This window comes from Gastrolobium bilobum, unplaced genomic scaffold (genome assembly GCF_033153095.1).
Source record: "Gastrolobium bilobum isolate Gb01-03AN ecotype WA unplaced genomic scaffold, APGP_CSIRO_Gbil_v1 utg32371, whole genome shotgun sequence".
In the NCBI taxonomy this organism is placed as follows: Eukaryota; Viridiplantae; Streptophyta; class Magnoliopsida; order Fabales; family Fabaceae; genus Gastrolobium; species Gastrolobium bilobum.
The window spans coordinates 433,352-445,984 of NW_026898885.1; the positions used below are offsets into that span (position 1 = coordinate 433,352).

At 31.5% G+C, this 12,633-nt stretch overlaps 1 protein-coding gene across 2 annotated transcripts; it reads right to left on the bottom strand.

Moving 5' to 3' along the window:
* Positions 1-1,442: 1,442 nt before the first annotated feature.
* LOC133285042 (ubiquitin C-terminal hydrolase 13-like) lies at positions 1,443-9,230 on the bottom strand. Of its 2 annotated transcripts, none has more exons than XM_061482197.1 (21): positions 9,201-9,230; positions 8,689-8,833; positions 8,411-8,568; positions 7,588-7,823; positions 7,176-7,295; positions 6,214-6,336; positions 5,585-5,662; positions 5,398-5,486; positions 5,204-5,312; positions 4,566-4,634; positions 4,364-4,474; positions 4,056-4,111; positions 3,762-3,939; positions 3,587-3,688; positions 3,421-3,492; positions 3,156-3,221; positions 2,966-3,031; positions 2,687-2,770; positions 2,437-2,553; positions 2,229-2,303; positions 1,443-2,107 (listed from the first exon to the last, which is right to left on the bottom strand). In XM_061482197.1, the coding sequence occupies exons 1-21, from the start codon at positions 9,205-9,207 to the stop codon at positions 1,730-1,732; spliced, it is 2,439 nt and encodes an 812-aa protein (XP_061338181.1). In that variant the 5' UTR covers positions 9,208-9,230; the 3' UTR covers positions 1,443-1,729. The 2 variants fall into 2 exon arrangements, with proteins under 2 accessions (XP_061338181.1, XP_061338180.1); XM_061482196.1 differs by having other exon boundaries at positions 2,948-3,031.
* Between the last annotated feature and the right edge of the window lie 3,403 nt (positions 9,231-12,633).

A 12,633-nucleotide genomic window follows, 5' to 3' on the forward strand; every position in this document is an offset into this window, starting at 1 on the left:
AAATATAACATTTTCCTTTATTATATACAAAATGAAAGAGTTATTGATATATCATCGATTCTTATGTTTAATTCATGTATTTTGGTAGCAGATATAATTTTGTCATTAATTTATTTGTCAAAGTATCATACAATACATCATTCAATATTTAAAAGTTTAAGAAAATAACACCCTTCTATAACACTGGTGCTTGATAACTAGTCTAATATTGTTTACTTATTAGATTATTACATTGTATTTACTTAGCCTGGTAGAATATACGGTAATCCTTCGATTGGATGCATAATTTTATTTTACAGAAGATAGATAGATGCCAAAGGTAATGGCAACCGTGTTACGTACCCAGAGGGCTGGGATTTATTTGAGCCTAAACTTGGTGAACTTCAAGCAAAGATGAGGGAAAGTTGGAATCTTTTATGTTGGGCATGTGTGATGAAATTTTATTATGCTGCTTCTGAACTGTATGAATGTGAATTTTTTAAGTTTTTATTAACCCTTCTTCAGTATATAAAGTATGTGCACGACAACGTTCAACAGAAATTATATTGTTTGCAATAGTGTTGGTTATATTAGAATAAATCTTTGGTACTACTGTAGCACCAAAGATTCAGTACATCCCATCAATAAAAATATTACATGTCAGCAAAAGTTCTTTTTTCTCTGCCAAATTTTTTCTCTCTCCTCTGATGTGTAATGCTCCTATTAGTGAAATGTACTGAATCTTGGTACTACAGTAGCACCAAAGATTTATTCGTTATATTACAGTGAGATCTGGAAACCTGGCACATTTTTTGTTTTTCCAATATACAATTCATTTGTGCTTTCATGGATTTCGATACTTAAATCACTGCGTACTTTGTTTGAATTGCAGTCTGGTTATGAACGTTTATGCCGCTTACGGTACATGCAACCACACCATTAACATTTTGCCACCACTTGTGTTTGCCTTTCGCCCAAGCTACTCAGGGAATAGGTTATAGAGCATGTGGTTGTAGGTGCAATGCAAGTGGAACGCCATTTCCTACAATTATTTTGTTTCTAATTCTCTTAACCAAAAAAACAAAAACAAAATAGAAAGAAAGAAAAAAAAGGCCATAGACAAATAGAAGGGAATCGAAAGCCAACTAGTAAACAAAAGAGAGGAGGCCAACCATAACCTTATCAAATGCCAAAGATGAATAGCGATTGCATATGACAAATGATGTCGATATATCGAAAAAGAAATACTAATGCTCAAAGCTACTAAAGATATAAATATAATGAGGAATCTCCACACCTTAAAATGAGTAGCAAAATGAGAACAATGAAATTATGAAAACTCATCCAATTGGATACTTCGTTATGATCAATTCGGAAAACGAAAAGAAGTCTGCATGAATTATTCAAAGTTCTCAAGGAATATTATCCTTCAATATATAAATTCAGCAAAAAAATTTGTTGGGCTAAAACTCCTTTTGAAACCATAGTGTAGCTCCCAATGACATTATTCGGGGAAAAAATAAATGAAAACCTCAACATAAGTCGAAATAAAAAAGTGAAAATGACAAATTAGAAGGAGAGGAGAGGAGAGGATCCAAGCAATGCTAGTACACCATTGTGAAGTTCAAGTTCTCATAAGCTTAAACTTATTAGTACCACGACCGTGACCATTGTGAAAGTTGCTTAAACTAAAGCCTTTATAGAAAGGAATAAGGACCTCATCATCTTAGCAAATTTTGAAAAGCACCTCTTAAAACTCTTCGAAGAAGGGAATAAGGTGAGCAAGCCAGCTATGTTCTGAAAAAGCACAGCTGCGAACATCAGCAACCAAGTTATCATACTCTTGCTTGCGATCACCAGCTGCATCAATAACACTACAAGACCCCAGAAACCTCAGCAACTCAGCCAAGCAACCATATGCAAAACCCCGATATTTGTTGGTAAAAGCTTCATCACGAATACGAACACAAGGATACTTCAACAGAAATTCAGTTAACAAAGGAACATCCTCTTTAACCAGGTGGTTGCTAGAAACTAGCAACCCCAACTCCTGCACTATAGGAATGCGACCATTCTCATTATGCTCCAACCCAAGATACTGTTCCCAAGCACCATAAACGTCTCTTCTCTATCCCAACAAACAATAAAAGGACAATGTAAACATGAATTCAAACATATGAAAATGGTACTAAATATCAATTGAATATAAAAGAAAAAAGGAAAGAGATTTTAATCATAAATGAATGTACCTGAAAACGACTATATACAATTTCACTGTCCTGAAGGTACTCAGGACGCCCTGATGAAACAAAAGCAAATTTCCACTGCCCAAACAAGAAATATAATAAAAAATTAGGTAAACTACCTGAAATATACTAACCATTATTTACTCAATGAAACATCCATCCCTCAAAAAAAATGAAGAAGCCTGATATACAGGGAAGAAACAGGAAATACCTTGGCAAAAGCATAATCAGTAATTTGAAGTTTCTTCTGTATTCGCACTTTAATTTCAGACAAAGTCTCACCTTTATGTACGACCAAGAAAAAGGGTTTCCCAAAGTTCTTAATTTTCTGTACATATCAAATGGAAAACAAAGTTAACAAAAGGTTTGGCAAACAATTAATGTCAGCACCAAGTATGGAAAAAAATTAAAAACATTACAAAATGTACAGATCAAAATGAATAATTTTAAAAACTATTTACAGTTTGTTCCTGAGCTGCTTCTTTGATAAAATGATAGACATGAATTAGATGACCATGAGGAACATTTTTCTCTTCTTCCGGAATCTGTAAAATTTATATACAATACAACCAGGAAAAGACTCATTTATTTTGTTACACAAACTGAAAAAACAATATAATTACTTATATAAAAAATCCACTTGGTGCTATTTATTTGAATAAATAAAAGCAGGACCGCTTCATGGACTAAGAGTTATCTCCTCCCTTCCCATCCCCACTCACACAGAAATAAACTGCTACCTCTTCTGCACGTAATGTCCAGTATTGATCATTGAGGTTTTTAATCTTTTCATTGGGAGAAAACACCTGCACAATATTTTACAATACTTAATTTACACTACTTAATCCTGATTCACCAATAACTTAATCAAAAAAATAATCAAGGATAATAATAAACCCAGAAGCAGTTATTATAGATGTATCGCCAAACCTTGTATATCTTGTGATAGAAGACTTCAAGCAACCTAAGCTCAACATCAGGACGAGACAATTCCACCTGTACTAACGGTAAAAAGTGAGCATGAGATGTATAACCAAACAATTAACGTGAAAAATCATAAATAAAGGAAAAGTTGACAACCTTATATCTTAAAACTACTACTTACATAACCCTACAACAACAGCACAAAACAGGCAAACATGGAAGAAAAAAAAAAATCAAATAAAGCCATAAAGCAAAAATCACACAAAGCCACCTTTGTTTTTAGATCATCAAGGACATCCGCCACAGTACTCTGCTTTGGGAGTCTGATGGTATGAACAACCACCTGAATAAACAAATAAAATAAAATAAAAAACTTTAAAAAATATGAAAATAGGACTAGATGAAAAACCCGAAGAGAATCAGATCCCTGTACTCACTTCATCCTTGGTAGCATGGTGAAATTCAACTTTCAGAGTTTTCCAACCTTGCAATTCTGGCAGAGGGATGTCAAGTACTTCATAGTATAACATATCGGAAGCCTGACATACATGAAATGAATAAGATGTTTTGTTTTTAAGTACGGGATATTATGAAGGATTGAACAATAACTACCTGATCATCGTGAATCAGCATATCAGATAAATGCTTCACCCCTCGGTAGTTAATAGGCCGGGGTTTTGGTTGTTTAGAGGAGCAGTCGTGTGGGGTAAGCCTAATTTTGGATGGATCATCCAGACCAAGTTGTTGAGCAACTTTCTCCACAACATCATCATATGTATAGATCCTTGTCCTAGAAATTATAAGATATAGTATATGATAAGGATGTGATTCTGAGCATAATAATATATAAATACTGCAATAGTGTTAAATATAATTAATCACTCCAATGAGTTCCAAAATGCTTACATCTTCAGGCAGAAGCTATCTTCTTTAGGTTTATCTAGAGATCGGAAGTGAACAACCTAAAATAGGTCCATTCGAGATAAAAAAAAAAAAAAAAAAATCATCTGATTGTTTACAATATAAACATAATGAAACTTGCAAGTCTTTTCGGATACACATACAGTTACGTGCATGCGTGCACACAGGGAAAATGAGGAAAGCGAAATAATGTAGACATAATAGCATGAACAAATATAAGGATAGCTTACATTTTTTCATATCACCAAAAACCAAACAAATTGCATTTAGTTGAACCCAAAAAAAGAAAATACCTGGCAGGTGCGCACGAAATCTAAGTATGAAGGCACATCTGGATAGCGGACACTTTTCTCACTATCCATTGCAGGAGATTTCTGAAAGCATATAATATCTCCATCTTCTAGCTGCAAATATAAAAAAAGAAAAAATGAGTGCTCCAACCAAGGAAACAGTATCTCAATGTGCATCAATTGAGTATATATATAATTTATTTACCTGGCTATCTCGAAATGTTAATTTATTATCAATTGGTTCGCACACCATATTTGGTTTAAACTTGATTTCCTGCACAACAAGAGGCACAGTTAATTCACTAATGCCACATGATTAATGTCACTAGTGGAGATCAGAACCTGAAGATGCCATCATAAATAAAGTTCCTCTCTCATCTGGAACATGATGTACTTTATTGGTCATCAATCACTAACAAGCTTAGTTACTAATCAATTGAAAACATGACTATTTGACCCAAACATAGTAGGTAAAGAAGTGTTAAGAGATTCAATAAAAAACTGTTCATATATTTAACTAAAAGCTTAAATTTTTGGGAGAGTTGGTTCACTATATGGTATCAAATCCCTGTCACCAATTAGTGAAGCGTTAATACTTGCCACATCCATTCTTCTAATTAAAAGTTGAATTTATGCCCATTATAAGTATAAAGAGCTCTTGCCTAATGAGACGTGTTAAAAATATAAGATCATTCATGTGTCTTCACCCAACCTAATAGCTTAAGTTTTTTTGAGAGAGCTAGTTGATGACAAAAATTATATGGTTTTAGATCATAAACTGCAGTATCATTATGAAGTTTTACAACTGATACATATTAAAGGGTACAACACACACTAACCAACCTCATAAAGTCCAATCTCTTCGTCAGGATCATAACCAGCCATTACATTTAACCTCATTAGGATTTCTGATGGCTTGCCAGTACTCTTCACAAAAAGCCTTCCAACATAACTGCCATCATATGGAAATACATCTATGTCAATCTTGGTCCACCTTTTACCGCAACAAATATTAAAATAGAGAAATTACTCAATACCGTAGCTCCTCTGTTTCAGGATCATATAACTTGAAGAATATTAAAATATCATCCTTTTCTTTGTCAGGTGGTGCAATTGGTCGTAAATCCTAATCAATAATGTAGTTTGTCAACATTTCTGAGCTTAGGAATGAGTATATCATGCTATCGAAAAAGTGTACAACATCCACATTAATACAAATGTTACCAGCCCAAGCTCCACTTCCAAAAATAATTTTAGTTCTGCATTGTGGAAATTGTTTGATTCCCATATCAACTGTCCAATCTGCAATGTGAATCAGATTGAGAAAAAATGTAGTACAACTTCGAATAATAGACAAACTGATGGATCTCAAAATTAAGCACCTACTTCAAGCAGAAATGAATCACCAAAAATTGAGCACCCCACCAGCATAACTATAACAAACTACAGTATCCAAAACATTTAATATGAAAAATATTTATACGGGTTACATTTTTTTTATTCATTTTTAAGAAATATAAAACAGCTAGCCAAAGATGGCAGAAATAAAAATAACAAATCCAACACACAGAGAATCAACAGTTGGTCCAGCCTGAGAAATGGAATCTGAAAAAATGCAATCAGCCAGGATAACCGTGAAATTAGATGGTTGATTAAGATGACATGAAGCATAGAACAGATTCAATAAAAAACATAAATGTGAGGTAAAAGGAACTCATTTGGTAGAAAACTAACATTGGTATAAATGCAAGAACCTAAACAATCAGAGCTGAAAAAATCATAGATAAGAAGCTTGAAGTGGGGTGTATGATTAAAATAATAAGGAAAAGCTTCTTGCAAGCTCAGAAATTTACAGATTGTGCTTCCTCAACATGTGTCAGTGGCCGATTAGGACGATATGTATAGTTTTGACGCTCTTGCCATAGCCAAAAGCGCTGGAATTGAACTGGTATGCCAAACTCTTTAGCAAAGTCTTCCTGAATATCACAGATTAGAAGTTAGACTTACAAAATCAAACTTATGAAAATAGAGAGCAATCGTAACCAACTTCATCAATTAAATTATGTGTAACAATTGTAGCATTAATGATAATTTCGATTGTAGCATCAATGTATTAGGATTGATTATTGTTATCACTGTAGCATTAAAGTATTATGATTACAGCATTAATGATGGTTACAAATCGTAACATTTTAAATTAATGAATAAAAAAAAACATAAGTCACAAAGATTCATATTATATATTTTATGAGATAGGTTATTCTACTTACCATTTTTTTGCCTACCTTTGCCTACCACTCTTCAATACCGTTAGATTAAAATCTAAAGAGAAGAGAGAAAGATAAATATTCATTAAGATTTTAATCTAATGGTCTTTTATAGTGGTAGGCAAAGGTGGGCAGAAAAAAATAGTAGGTAGAATAACTTATTCCATATTTTATTTTCTTCCAGCATCGGAGGTTTAGTATTTTGGTACTGTTTTAAATAACAATTGTTTTATCAGAGGCCACTAAATCCCTTGCAAGAAAAAATATCGATGAGATGAAACTGCCGAGTTTACCCTATTTTGAAATTATCTCCATTATCTCTTTCTTAAGTGAATCATGAATGAAAAGATTAAAACACTTCATGTCAGAATATTAATTTTTCCTGCATTCAAATTTTTCAAGGAAAAACCAACATTTTAAAATGAAATATTTACGACTGAGAGTGAGAGCAGAGCAGATAGAAGAGAAAATGCAATAGTTGTCATAGCATGCCTGCCAGGTCAAAGCACTTCTACCAGGAGAGCGAATAGTGTGATTAATGATGATACCTTGAAAAGGTTAAAAGACATATGATATTTTACACTGAAACTCCTCACTTTGTCATGGTCTACCAGATCAAAATACATATCCTTTCCAATCTGCTCAGCAAGGTCTTCATCTCGTGCCACCTAAGAAGTATCATCATATGTTATCACTAATATATTATAGGGAATTTCGTTTCTCACGACCCACTAAGAAGAAGAGAGAAAAAAAAAACAAGTGTGTCTCATCCACTTTTATATCTGTCCCATGATATAATTAAAATTGTCGCATTATATAATTAAAATTATATCATGCGACATGAAAAACAATATTCTCTATATTATAAATCCAATTTGATTAAGCAACTCACAGGGAAAGCATCTTGGTAAAGACACAAACAATACTCAATTCTAGAAAAGCAAGTTAGGAACTAGGAACCTTTATAACAGTGTAAAGGTGAGCCTCTTCGTTTTCTTTGATTTTGTTAACTTTTTCGTCCTGTTCTTTCTTCAGAACAACAGACCCAGTCTCCTTCTTTAAATCAATAAACTTGGCTTCAACTACAAGAGTATCATTCACAATATACCCTCCACAAAGATCATTCAATTCACCAAGTGGCATGAAGTACGTGAAACCCCAATCACTTTCTCGGGCATTGAATTCATGTTGCATCTCTGCATAGTGTAAGTAAAACGAAGTTACAACAAAACCTATGTCTATGCCCAAAAATTATGTGCATTTTCACTTTCTTTACTCTTTCGTTTGTTTCATTTAACAAGTCAATACTAACAATTTCATTTAAGACAAGTAATATAACTATATTTAGATTTAGATACAAAGTTAAAAGAAAAAGAATATATTTTACAAGTGGTAATTTCATATGTAGTAAAAATGTTTGATGAAGTAAAATTTGAATGAGAAGACCAAAGGAATATGATAAGAAACAAGTATGTTTGTTAATTAGGTTTAGAATTTTTATCAGGATATGCAAAAAATAAATGCTTAAGAATAAATGACATATGATATACAGAGAGGTATTATCATGTGGATTTGATATAAATCTACCACAATAATTCAGGCTTCTCAGTGAAAAATTAGTATTGCAACGACAATAGAATGTACAAGGATTAAATTTTCTTCCATTAATTGAAACAAACATTTTACAACATTCTTCACTTTTAATTCCAGCAACGCTCTTTTCTACATACATGCAAGGTACTTCATCCTGTAACAATTGCAAAGAACAAACTGAAGAGACTACCTTTTATCAGAGAGTCCTTTTTATAGACTTGATTAACTATTGTCAAGTTAAAGTTTGCATATATACTCCAACCATTGGGCAAACTAGCTGAATCTGCAACATCCAAATACAAGGACAAATAGTCCACATGGTTCCCTTTAGGGAAAATAAACACACGCCTGCACAGTACAAAACAAGATTCAGAAGGGATAACTGAAGATAAGTTAGTTCACCTAGGAACTAAAATGATAGAAAAATGAACATCATGAACCAATTGAGAGAATGTGTAAGCACAATACCATTTATGGCCACCAACAATAAATATTTCTGAATAGAGCTCTTTTTTAGTCAACCTAGAAAAGTTTTCAATTCTCCATGTGAATCTTGATGATGAAGGATCCTTGACAGGATCACTCTCCATAGTTTTGATTGCTTCAGGTTGAGCTACAAGTAATGATAATCAAAATAAATGAAAAGAACAGTTGAGTATCATGCCTTAAATCAGCTAAAAACTGAGGGGGGGAAATGAGTGACCTTAACTGAACTAGACTCAATTCTTGCTTACCAGGAAAGATGAGTAAAACAAGAGAAGAGAAAAATAATAACACACAATAATGACCTTGAAAATACACAAACCTTCCAAAGTGCTAATTAACAAGAAATCACTTTTTGTTCGGAAAAAGTGAACATAAAAAGCTAGAACTCTTATCCAATTTATCACTTTGTTATTCAACTATTTTAGAGTAATTTGATTGGATCATCTAAAAGACAATAAATGGAGTGACCAAAAAAGGAACAAAGCAATAAGTACCTTCCATGGGAGATAAGTATCACATCCCCTCTTTCTATTGCAAAAGTATAGGCCAAAAAAAATCATCGCCCTACTTTTAATCCTTTATACTAGGGAGAAGAAAAATTTCAGTTGAAAAAAAAAAAGTTATGAAAAAAAAACTTAGTAAATAAGATATAATTATTATATAAAGACCCAAAAAATTGAAAATGAAGCCGCCAAGAATCTCATTAAAAATAGGGGGGAAATAAAAAAAGGTTCGTTTTTTCTGCAGCAGATAAGTTATCTGCAGTAAGTCAATACGACGTCGTTTTGGGACGAAAATCATGGTGTTTTTGTAATTTTAATTTATTTTCGAATTATAATAGTCTTTTTATTTATAATTTTTTAAGATTTTAATACTAAAATGATGTCGTTTTGGGAAAAAATGCAGATAATTTCTCTGTATTAACTGCAGAAACATTTTTCCCATAAAAAAAATACAATAATATTTGAAATCGACTAGGGTTCCTGAATGCTATTGTGTAATTTTATTTTATTTTAGTACAATGCTATTGTGTATTTGTGTGCAAGAAATGTCCCAACACATCTGTCTTAAGGTTATTTATTTTAACCCATAAATAAAACAAGGGGAAAAAGTATCTAATGTTATTTTAGACAACTTTTTCTATTGTTCATCGAAACGACGTAGTTTTGCGATTGAAAAATTAAAAAATTAGAATGATAAAAACTATTATAATCCTGAAATAAATTAAAATTACAAAAATACCATGATTTCCGTCCAAAGTTTCGATGAACATTATATAAAGTTATCTAAAGTAACTTTAGAAAATATAAACTCATTAAATAATGATAAAAACTAGAAAAAAAATTTAATTTCAACATTTAAAAAAAAAAATTTACAGTTTAAAAGTAATAATAGCTTAATAAGAAAAATTTACAAAATATAAAATTTGAACTAGAATATTTACAAAATAAAATCAAAATTAAAATCAAAACAAAATATCTACACCAAGAAAATAAGAAAATAAGAAAATATTTTGCGCTATTATATTTTTTATTAATGTTTAATCAACTAAAGATTATTTAAAAAAATAGCCAACTTTAACAAAATGACAACACTCAGTAACAAAAAGAAAAAAGAAACACTATGAAAACAATGTATGAATAAAATAAACAAAAAGAAACAAGCACTGAAAACAAATTTGTAAAATGACGTTGTTTGAGCTCAAAATGACATTGTTTTAAGGCAGAAATCATGGTATTTTTGTAATTATAATTTATTTCAAAGTTATAATAGTCTTTCTTATTATGATTTTTTAATCTTTCAACTCAAAATGACTTCATTTTGAGAGTAAATATAGATAACTTCATTCACCAAAAAAAAATATAGATAACTTCTCTACATTCACTATAGACTATGAAGCACCGACACTTCAAAAATCCCGACGTGTCGTGTCCGACACTTCCCGACACTCTCGGACACTCTGACACTTCCCGACACTCCAACGCACGTTGTAAAAACTCAAAAAAAGGTTCAAAGGTTGCGTTGTGTTGCATTTTTAGTTCTAACTATTAGATTCGTTGGATTACTATTACTATTTATTGAATTTAATATAAATATTTGTGATATCTCATGTTTATTTGCAAAATTAATGAGTATTATAAGTTTGGCTTTATTTTTTTGTAAAATTATTAAATATTAAATATAATATACGCAACATAAATTAAAAATATTATTAAATATCAAAATGTGTCCTAACGTGTCGAAATCTAACATTTTTTAGAATTAACGTGTCGTCGTGTCGTGTCGTGTCCCGTGTCTCGTGTCAGTATATAGTAACATTAAATCCAAAAATAAATTGTGAAAATTATTTTTTGGTTTTCTTTATTATTATTATTATTTTATTTTAATTTGAAATTATTCCAACCCTCGAAGCTGAGAGATCACGCGATTGTTGGTACAGCCTCTCCCAACAAAGCTTTTTCTATACACACGGTGAGGAATTGAATCTCTATCAACATGACTAAAGGACTCAGTTATCTACTAACTGTATGGGACTTTGTTGGTTTATTTATTATTTTTATTCTTTCATATTGTTTATTTGAGGGGTTTTATGTTTATCATGTAACATGATATAACATCACTTTCTTACACACCACATTAAAGAGGTGGGGTTCACATGTTTTTCTTTCTCTTTCATCATTCCACTTTCTCTCTCCATTTTTGTGTGTGTGTTAGAAACAACACTTAAATCAGGTAACATAACACTAATAAAACCCTTATTTGAGAGAGATTAATAACAAAATTTGTCCCTCGTATTCTTGATTTTAAAAGTGAAACCTCGACAACTTCTTATGCTTTTTCATATCAAAGTGGCAAAGAAAAAAAATTAAAAAATAGAAAGATTACAATCTATACGTTATTTGTTAGAAATCGACACACGTACAACACACAAATCCAGCTTGAAAGAGAAATGGAAGAGAAATTGATATAGCGGTTTATTCTGGTTCACTCACCGTAGATTACGTTCAACTTATATGTACTATACTTGTCTCACTGATACTCGTTACGAGTCACTCAATTTTACAAGGGAATATAAACATAATTTAGAAAATCTTAGTAGCAATATTTTTCATGGGTCCAAACCCAAACTATTAAGAAAAAAAATATACAGTAAGTTAGAGGCCTCCTACTGACCCTGCCAATAAAGATCTTCATCTTCTTAAAAAAAAAAGATCTTCATCTTAATGCGAAGTATGAGTTATACCTAACATTATTCGCATCTTGTCACTCTTTCAGTGTCGTATTTTCCTTTCAGATTTAGTTCTTATGGACAATGTAATTTCGTTGGCTGATATTCTTGAACTCTATATGCTCTGTATTGTTTTTTCTGAACTCTCTTTTTTAGTCTATCTCCCTTTCTCTATATCAGTGTTTTCTAATACCTTTTTTTTTTCTCAATGTTTGACTTGCTATTTAAAAATTATAATCCTTCAATCAATCTCTCATGCTCATTTTATTTTAATATGGTTGGTAATTAGGAGAATATAGGGAAAATAAATAGATTTTTTAACCAAATCAAATTAAAATAGAAAATTTATGTGTTTAGCCTCTATGTCTGAAATGTTTCAATTAGGGCTAGATTTTGAATCTTGAGGAGAGGGATTAGATGACTAGGGTTTTACGTGTAGAAGACATGAATTGAGTAGACTGAAGACATGAGTTGGTAAAAAAAATGGATTGAGTGGATAGTAACTGACTTCACACTATCAAGTTAAAAGAAGATTTATTTATCTTTTTTTTCATTTTATTAGGGAAAAATATTTTTGTTTTTAGTGCAAAAAAAATTCTCTATCAGACTTCTATACAAGTGAGTGGGCCAAATTATAAAGAGAAGAAAAAAAAGATTAATAAAATTCACTCATTTTTACGTGAGTGTATAGAGAAATT